We start from the raw sequence: 10197 nt of genomic DNA, 5'->3' as shown, positions 1-10197 counted from the left end.
TGTTCGATCTTCTCGAAGGGAAACGAGAAAGGTTTGTCTGTCTAGGAATGGACGGTGGGAGGCAGCATAATGGGATGCATATCCCGCTACAATCGCAGCAATTCCCTCCTCTTCTTCAGCAGGGAGGGGGACATCCCCCACGGCTTCCATTGCCTTTGCCGCATCCAAGTATGGGCTTCAGTTCTCGCCCATCTTCCTTTTCAGGCCCTTTAGCAGGCCAGAAACGCAACAGCCGCTTTTCAGGTTTGGCTATCATACCCCGTGTCTCTATCTTCTCAATTCTGCTTTCCCCTATGCATGTGATCGTTCATACCTCTTACATGTGTTTCTGTAGATGGTGGAGGTTTAGCAAAGCTTTTTGTGGCGTCACTCCCACGAAACATTACGGAAGAAGAGGTATTTTACTCTTCTAATTTCCTGCAGAAAAAGAAAAGGCAGTTTCTAGGAGTTAAATTGAATTTTCCTTCTTGCATGTGTGGGTATCAAGACAGTGGTCGATTATAGTAATTATCAATCTAAGTACCCTATAAGAAATAGAATTAGTGTTTGCCAAATGCCATACAGGTGTAGAAGAGAAAGCGATAACCATGCTTGTGTGTACCATCGATGGACAAGAAAAACATGCAAAATTATGTTCCCAGTGGCTCTGTAACCTAGTCCCATTTCCCACAGATGACCATACTTGTACATCCTTAGCATGCTAAGAGAGAGTAAGCTATTTGGGGCATATGATGTATAGTGTGTGAAACAATGCTCCTTGGTGGTGGAGTAGCTTATTAGTCATCCTAAGCTACTGTAGGTCACATTTGTGAATGACCTTTTACGAAGGGGCCTCGTCTATAACTTATCTTTCGGGGTATGATCACGTAGTTCTGCTAGTAAGAAAAGAACCCATCAAGGGGCTTTTACTTTCAAATAGGGGTAAAACGTGATAATTTTTGGTGAGAGAAGAGGTGACCAGTGTCAAAGTGGCACTGATAGATTCTTGAAAGAGGACTGTAGCAAACCTCTCTCAACCAATCTTACACATGCACACAACCAAGTCAGCTACTAGCACAGGTAGCCACGAGCATAGATTGAAGCTTAGTGACCCTCGTAATGCTGTTGCCTTGCACCATATGCATGAGAGAGAGAGAGAGTGTACAGTTAAGTACACCCTTTTCAAAGGCATCCTCAGGGCACATTAACAATAAATAGTTGGCCTACCTTTTTGGGGGAAGAGAGAGAGAGAGGGAGTGTTTTATTAACGCCTTTTGGTGGCCAAAATTGGACTATAGGACCTTACATCTCACTCTAGAAAAAGACGACAAAAAAGTGAACGGGCTCTGAGTGCCTCTCATGAGCAATGATGACAATGGCAATGTCGTCTTGGTTCATGTTTTGCTCTCGAGCGCCCCCCTTGCCCCCCCCTCCTCCTCTTGGGAATTCCACAAAGCCAAGACTTGTTATAACACGACTCTAGTCCAAGTGCACATGTACCGAAGAAACATGGTGTATGAAATGAGACGAGAACGGTGAAAGGGGCTGAATGGGACGGAGGGACTAGAACAGGGACAAAAAACACTAAAAACACACAATTTTTAGCTACTCTCTCTCAAATATTAGATGGGACCCTCTCATAGTGCGATGTTTGATATTGCCACTGTAGTTAAGACAAGCTACAAGTTGCAATTCACTCAACAAAGTTATAGAGTTTGGTCAATAGAGACAAAGTTAGAGATTCTTATTAACAGTTAAAAAGCTTGAAAAGTAGACGATATCGGGCAAATTGTATTGTCGTTTGAGATATGTCATCACTAGATGGTGGCATCGTAGATTGCATGTCATGTTGTATTGCCACAATAGCCATGCATCTGCATTTTAGTCCATTTTGCCCATTTATTAGCTGTGTGGCTTAATGTTGGATTCGTACCCGTATGGTACGACTTACCACACGTGTGAAAAAGGGTATTTTATACTCGTGTGAAAGAGTAAATCGTACTTGACTTTTTGAAGGGGAGTTATAGCTAGCTTTGGTCATTCATGGTAGCATTTACTGTTGACTCCCATGCATGTAGTCTTGACGCTCTGCAAGCCTATGAAGAGGCTGGAATGGAAATACAAAAAATCAAGCACCTTATAAAACTTAAAAAAAAGCGGTTTCACCTTCCTTTCTTTCATGCTCCTTTAGGTTTGTTATACCATGCATTTTCTATTAGCTGCGGTCTATAGAGTTTCTTATCTACTCATGAGTCATACTTGATGAGATAGAGAGATGCGGATTCCTAAAGTTTTCAAGTTGAGTTCAATTCTCAAGTCTTAATGTTTAGGAGTTCACTAGTTTGTGCATGTCTGTCTATAAAATTAGGGTCATGTATGGGTCGGTAGGCAGAGCCAAACTGTATTCCAACCATACTTTTGGTATTGCCGTGTGTTTTGCGCATGGAAAAACTATGGTTTAGCTAATGTGGCCCATTTATTAGCTTCTTATAGCAACTCGTTATTTTTTTTAATGTTGTGGCAGATTCATTACCTCGAGTCCCACAAAAATTGGGGAGCCCAATTTTCAGGACTCTAGGTCACTTGCCCTCTCATTCTCATAAATTCAGTTGTATGAGCACACTCTCAGTCATTTTGGGTCAACCGTCAGACTTACTGTACCTTGTAACAGTGCTTCAACCTAAGTGCACATTCAAATATGATTTTACTGTAGAGCTTGTTTGCCAAAAAATTGTGTTTTCATGGCTTAATTATACATATACATGTCTTTGGGCTAATGAATTTCTGCTAAGGTAGCAATCTTGCAGTGAATTTCGCTAGGTCACTTTTACCACAGCAGTTCGTGCCACGTGGAAGCTGGTTGTCCAAGATGATGCTTGTGGTGGCAGAGAGAGCTGTTCAGGCATAAATGATGATTGCTCGAAGATGGCACCGTAGCTCAAATGCACCTAGGTGGTGCTTTTTTGCTCATTGTTTGTGGGGAGTGGAACTAGAGGCTCGACTGACCCGCATTTCAATGGAAGCATTGTGTGCAGCTCTCTTCGTGAAGCAGATAATCAGCTGTCAAAACATAAACCTTTTAGAGAAAAAATATACATATAAAATTATTGTAGCTCGTGTTGTATGTGATAATGGTTGCTTGTAATTTATCACTTTGCATCCATTAGCATGCAGGCTGCAGCTTTTCTGCAGATGTTTTGTTGGTTTCTCAACGAAACAGTCTTTTACTGGTCTCACCCATATTTTGCGAGCTTGCTAAAATCAGCCTTATGTTGATTTGATTATGTCTCAATGTGACATTTGCCAGGTGTCTTAGGTGGGCTTGACTTACTTTGATTCATGCTATTCAGTTTTATGAGTGACTTTCATCATGTATGTAGTGTCTATCTTAAGTGATGCTCCAGGCTGCATTGCATAATGGAAGGTCTTTATGCATATGGTGTTTTTCACATTGTGCTCGGGTACATTGATTCCTGATATTCAGCTTCATCATTGACTCTGTAATATGGTCTCTCTTCACTCATAAAGTGTTGCTTCATCATGCATTGCATGAAAATATGCTGTCGGAGTTTTTGGACATGGAGTGTTTTAGATTTATCTTTTATTTAGTGGCATCTTAGAGACCTATCGTCTCTACTTCTTAGCGAACTGTGAGTGGCCAATTTTACTAATGCTCCTGTTGATTTTGTGGATAAGATGTGATGGGACGCTATGTATGGTCAAATTCAGTTACTTGGTTAGTATGACAGATAGGCACACTGCTCCTTTTCTTTTCTTCCTACTTATGTGACGGTTTCCATTTCAGACGGATGTCATTGGTCACAGAATAGTTTCACATTTTTTTAAATGCAGTAAGCTCCATCTAAGGAGGGTTTATTGTCTCACTTCTCATGAGGGATTCGGTTTAAACCATTGTTTACTATTCAAGTGAACTATTGTGACTCTTGTATAGCACGGGACTTGGTGTTCTTAATAGAGTTTAAAGTGCCAAGTTACAAATAAACAGTACTTTGGTGCTGAAGCTTCATGCAGTATTGTCTCTTTCTTGTCTAAGCGTGGTAAATAGCTTTCAGCTTGTCTTATGAATCATCCAATGCTGTTAGTATGCTCTGCACTGTTTTGTGTGGATTCTATCCTGCCATTGCATTCAATAGGCAGTGTGTCATTTTTTGCCAGGGATACCTTGGCAATGTAATAGCTCAACAGGCAGTCTCCATTTTATTACTTAAGTTATGATCTTAGTGATATGGGTGTCATTTCAAACCCTTTTTCAAGACATCTTTGATGTACTCGAGTGCATGTGTGGTTAACATTTAAACGGTCTTCACTTAATTGTCACTTGTATTGTGCGCATTCTAGTATTTGAAGTGGGGCCAAGTTTCAATTATTTTTGCTGGAATTTTGGTTGTTCTATTCCATTGTTGGAATGTCCAGTATATCTTTCTGGTTTCGCACAGTGTAGTGCTCTACAACTTGCACGGCGTAGTGTACTGCTCTTACAGTTTTTGGTTTGATATTAGTATTGCCCACAGTTACAATAGGGTACATGCATCTTTAATACTGTCTTTTGTGGTTAATTTTAATATCTGTAGCTCAAAGCTTGTGGAATTAATTGATGTTGCTATTGGTGAACTTTGATTGCTAGCTTATCTCTACTATTAGTTTTGAATATGTTATGGGTTGTGTCTGAAGTATGTTGTTGTAGTGGTTGGTAAATGTGTAGTGGTTGCAAACCTTGATAGCTGCATCTCTTTTGTTCTTTTGGAGTGGCAAAATTGTTTTTGTCAATATTGTTTTATTTTGACAGGTGCGTGAACTTTTTGGTGGATTTGGGAATGTTTTAGAGGTGATTTTTTTGAAAGATAAAAAGACAGGGTTGCCACAAGGTATATATATATGCTCTGATACGTTTTTTTAGAAGCTGAAAATGTGTTCATGTGCTGATTTCGTTTCTTACAGTCAAGTTTTTGAATGCAAGTCAGAAATTCAGTTGTCTTGTTTGTGAATTTGTGGATGTATTTGTAAGTCCCCCACAATGGATTATTGTGCAAGTTTCCAACCTTAGTATGATTACAATCACGAAGTACCACAACTCTGTTTAAAGCAAGAGATGCTTTTAGCTATCATGCTATCATTAAGCATGAGGCTTTATTTTGGTCGTAGATTTCAAGGATAGTGTGCACGGCGAACGCAATGTGCAAGTTTTTGGGTCATGCAATTCACAAGAAACATATATCTCCTGTTGTGTGTGAAAGAATAGTAGGGCCAGTGTTAGATGTTTTTCGACATTGAATCCCAATTTAAGAATTCAAAGTGTCTTTCTGTGGACAAGGGGTGTTTTACTGAGAATTTTTGTAACGTGGTTGGTACGCCTTTTGAACGAACTTGTGCTCTGTCTGTCATGGGCAATGCATACACCTTATACTAGTGCATTTTCAGTATGTATAACCAGTATCATTTGCTATGTTTGCATTTAATGCGTCTGAGGTGACAAAATGTCTAGAGCAAATTATCTGGGCTCAAACGTGATTACTGTGACTATTTTGGTGATACACATTAAGGTGATTGTCACTTTCATGTATTCTTAGTGATGTTCAAAGATCTGGGTAGAGCTGGTGTATTGCAGATTAAGCTGATCTAGTTCATTCTATTGGTCGCTTGTCCTGTGTTATACTGATCTGTGCTGTAGTGTGATTATACTTGACTGACCTTCTTTAATCTTCATTTAAGATGTGACCATGATACGTCTGTTTCTGGCATGTCCTTGAAAATACGTGTGTGGTAGTTTTCTGGAAGCTCATGAAACTGTTGTTTATTTCACAAATGTATCTTTGGCTCTCTTGAAGATTTTGCGTGTGACCTTTTCTAGTCTACACTGATGATGTGCCAGGATAGTATATCCGTTTCGAGTATGTCCTTTAAAATGTTTAAGTGTAGTTCTTTGGCAGCTCATGAGACTCTGGCTTTTGGTTCTGATTTGCATGTGTGCAATTGTTGTTAGTGGAAATTACCTACTTAGTTCACACAAGTACCTTCTGAATCTATCTTGGAGTAAATACGAAGTTCAATGCAAAATTGTGGTTTCTTTTTGAGCTCAAAGCGGCAAAGCATTACTTGTGAAGATTATTCTGCTCTCTGCTCCTCAGTATCAGTTGTAATTCAACAAATTGCAGGGCAGGAGTTTGAGGGTTATGAGGAAACTGGAGTGTTCTCAGCTTAGTCTTGCATTCAGCAACTTTGTAATCATTCTTTGATGTTGTTTAGGTTGCTGCTTCATTAAATATGCAAATACAATGGAGGCAGAGAGAGCCATTCGAGCTCTTGATAACCAGCGAACTTTACCTGGGGTAGGGAAGTTTTGTAAACAGCCGCCCTTTTTAGTTAGGCTCTGTTTTACTCTTGTGTTCTAAGTGCTTTTCACTATTGAGCAGGGACCAGCGCCTTTGCAAGTGAAATTTGCAGATGGTGAGCGTGACCATTCAGGTAATTCACAGAATGAGCAATGGATCTCCTCTCGTGGTTTGCGTCCTCTCTTATCTAAGTGGTTTGTGTGGCCGCTGATAGGGCCTACAGAACACAAGCTGTTTGTGGGATCTCTAAACAGGCAAGCAGGGGAGCAAGAAATTGAGGAGGTGATAATTTGCTCTTGTCTGCAGTTTATATTTGACACCTTTCACTTGGAGCTTGCGACTATCGAGTGCTTTTTTTGTCGGCTGGCTCTTTGATCATCCAAATTAACTGCTTTAATCCCATTTAAATTTTCTGAATTGCTAGTTGGGCATAGAAATCTGTTGTCTTGCATCAAGGTGTTATACTTTCACATTCAGCATTGATAAGCTGCTGGAATACCTTATCATGCTTAAGCACAGTTGTGTTCCAACACCAAGGATGAGCAATACAAGATATGTTACTGGATTGTGATCTTTTAGGCCCCTTCTATTGAGTCATGAAGGTGCATACTATATTATATGTGACTTTGCTAGTGATTGAACATTGACCTTGTAATAAGTTGTCTGCTTGTTGGGTGTCTCTGCAGCTTTTATGCATGCACACCAATGACAAAATCCAATTGTAGTCCTCTTTCATTGATGTTTGATTGGTGTTTGGAACTACTTTCTGACTGCACTGCCCCAGCATTTTTGCAGATTTTTGCTCCATATGGTCGAGTCGAAAATGTATATGTCATTCGAGATGAACAAAAGCAAAGCCGAGGTAATAAAAAGAATAGAATGTTTTGCTATTAACTACTCTTATACTTGTTAAGAACATTACTTGTTAGATATGTTCTGTACCAATTATTAAGTGATTATTTAACATAGCAGCCCACCAAATGCTAAGTCTTTCTCTTTCTTTGTGAGTTCACAAAGTTGAATGATTGCTCCCTGTTGGGAGGGGTCTCGGAGCCTCTGCTTTAAAGAAGTCTTGCTACTGGTGTTTAGATTCGCTGCTTTGCAAGTTGCAAGGTTATTTGCATTAGGTGATTGTTTTTATGTGGGCTTTTTGCCATAAGCATTGAGGTTTTTGGACTTTAGCAAGAACCTTTCTTTTGGCAATTGTCACGAGGCAGTGACAATCACTAACCTTAGTTATTGGTTTCGTTCCCTTGATTTTCATTTAATTTTTGGGACCCTCTTTTTGAAGTCACAAATGGCCGGACATTGTGTGACTAGTGTGAAACGACGGACGGCCGAGAGTTTCACCTGCATTAGTAAAGGCCAGCTCGCCACGAGTTGGTTGGGCCAGTTGGCATTGAAATCCGAGCGGTAAAAGTATGTCTAGGCTTAGTTCAAAGTCATTTAGGCCCCACGCGACACTTCATAAGTTGGTGAATAGCAGGAAATCAATTCAAAAGAGGCAAACTGGACACGTGGCGGCTCTAGGTCAATTCTGCAAGCCACATTAGTTGTGGGCGCCCTTTTTTGAGAGAGGAGGCTACTTTTCCTTCATTATGAGCCTATTGTGTGTGAGTAGTGGGTGCAGGTGATCACAACTTTAATGGAAAGCTTGCCTTCTCCCTTGTTCTAGCACGATGATTCCGCTCTCCTGCACCTCTCCCTTTTTGAATACAGAATCGTTATGCCCAGCTCCAAGGCTATTCATCTGAATGTACAATTGTGTGGGTTCATGCGCGATTGCCGAGGCAAGAGCCTCTTGTCTAGGTACATGATTAGCTAATTGCTAATTCCCCGCAGGTACAGGTTGTTTCGGAGAGATTTCACATGAGAAAACTCGTCCGAATCAAAGGGCAAGTAGCCCTACAGGTGTGGGAGTTCGAGGGCTTGGTATGGATGCGACCGCCACGCGAAACAGAGCCCGAAACACGAAATTACAGCCTGCTGTATATTTTTGCAGGTTTAGGGTTTTGACCCTTTTTGATCCCTAATACCCCCAAGAGCTTCAAGGAAGCTAGGGGATTGTTGTACAGGTGTTATGGGGCATTTTTGGGGCAGAAAACAGAGAATTCAGTGTGCTGCAATTTCTCGCTAGGTTTGGGAAAGTGCTCTTATGCACTTGGAAGTCACCTATGTCATGGGAATTTTGCCTGTGAAGGTTCCTACTGTGGTTATGTTACTGAAATTGGGCTAGAGTAGGCCATTTTCAGCCCAATAAAAGTGGGACACCCTGTAGGAATTTGCAGGTTTTTCTCCAATGTTAATTGGATAAGAAATTACCGAAAGGGGCGCCAACCTTTGGGGCCAACGTGGTGTCACTTTCTACTTGGAAGCACTCTAATTGCCAAGCTGTGGTTTATTTGAAGTGTAATTTTTCAGTCACAGATATATTCGTGAAGCTCCTTTGTGTCATAAAGTTTATTTGTGTAAAGATCAGGTGAAAGCTAAAATCTACTGCCTTTAGCGAGTCTATGGGCCGGTTTCAGCAATACTTGTAAGAGCGCAATATCATCAAGCTGAAGGATTGCTTAGAAATCGGAAGACATAAATTCTTGCCTGTGTTCATTTCCGGTTGTGAACGTGATTGTTTTGGGTTCCACTGAAGTAAGCCCTCGCAATCCTTTAAAGTCGATAGAAAGGCAGACTAGTTCAACATCTGTGAATATAGAGCGAAAGATTTAGCACTAGAGGCTTGCTATTAGAAGTTTATTTTTGGCCTGGGATAGAGCGGGTACACACACACACACACATATACACACATTTCAGTCACAACGTTGGACCATGTTAGCTATTTCTAAGCTACACTTACAACTATACTCAACCTAATAGTATTGCTACTTGAACTATTTATGTTGCTAAAGCTTCACCCAGCTTAACACACACATACTCATACACTTCTAACAATTGACTAAGGCTTTGAGACTATTCAGATTATGGATGGTGTATCTTGAGCTTAAAGGTGTCTTGCTTGAGATTAAACCTAGTAATTACCTCATAGGGTAATTCTAATTGGATCTTGGTTAGCATGGTTTAGTGTGAACCAATTTTTTGAAGATAGGCTCAGTGAAAGCAATCCCTTAAGGATTTAACACATAAAGGAAAGTAAAGAGTTTCCTTCCCTTTTGGCATAAAGATATTGCACTCTTTAATACGGGGTTAATGCACTCTATTGCGACGGGTCTCTTCGCCTTTCACTCATGGTGCGTCATGATGAGCAGATCTCGTTCTGATAACCTTGCTTGATAGTGTGTGGCTTGGCACGGATTTTGGGCCATCTTTTCTTGGTATGATTCTAAGCAGTAAATCTTCCTACCTTCATATTGAGAAGGTTCTGTGCTATGCGGCTGCGGCACCTCCATAATTGAGGACTTTTGGTGTTTTCCCCTGCCTCTTCCTCTTCCAATGTATAAGGTGAGGGATTTTTTCTCCTCCCGCAGTTAGACTTGGAGTAGGGGAAGAATGTGAGAGAGAGGTCGGAATGATGCTTGGCTCTGCAATAGTCTACATCCCTTGTTACTTTGATGATTATTAGGATGGCTTCCACTTCAAAGGTTTTATTCATTCACCATCAATAGTGTGTGTTGTTCACTGTTGCTATACTTGGTCAAGGTTCAATGTTGGGCAGTCTTCTTAGTTTAAGGTGGGAGGTGAAGGTGGGTTCATTTAGCTTGCAATCATGTGGGCTGTACCAAGTTATTGTCTTTGGTTTTCTTAGTTCCGCTTGTTAACAGCTATCTTTGCAGTGGTAGGTTCACATTCTTTTACACAATTTTATTAGCACTCATTTTGTGGTTTGGTGGTGTCTTCAATTTTTCTTCTATCACAT

General features: G+C 40.6%; 1 protein-coding gene across 4 annotated transcripts in view; it reads left to right on the top strand.

Annotated features, from left to right (window-relative positions):
* The window catches only part of LOC147446594 (uncharacterized), a 35496-nt gene that overhangs the window by 112 nt on the left and 25187 nt on the right, over positions 1-10197 (top strand). For 3 of the 4 annotated variants that reach the window (XM_086525799.1, XM_086525797.1, XM_086525796.1), the window contains exons 1-7: positions 1-243; positions 335-396; positions 4787-4865; positions 6244-6326; positions 6411-6462; positions 6544-6611; positions 7125-7191. The exon at positions 1-243 is cut by the window's left edge. In XM_086525799.1, the coding sequence (XP_086381925.1) occupies positions 48-243; positions 335-396; positions 4787-4865; positions 6244-6326; positions 6411-6462; positions 6544-6611; positions 7125-7191 (607 nt within the window). In that variant the 5' untranslated portion in view covers positions 1-47. The remainder of the gene's footprint in view (positions 244-334; positions 397-4786; positions 4866-6243; positions 6327-6410; positions 6463-6543; positions 6612-7124; positions 7192-10197) is intronic. The other variant, XM_086525798.1, reaches the window with a different exon arrangement.

The sequence above is a fragment of the Adiantum capillus-veneris genome, chromosome 12 (genome assembly GCF_014529385.1).
Source record: "Adiantum capillus-veneris isolate H3 chromosome 12, ASM1452938v2, whole genome shotgun sequence".
Taxonomy (NCBI): Eukaryota; Viridiplantae; Streptophyta; class Polypodiopsida; order Polypodiales; family Pteridaceae; genus Adiantum; species Adiantum capillus-veneris.
Note: the sequence above shows the minus strand (reverse complement) of the source record. Positions and strands in the feature narration are given on the sequence as shown.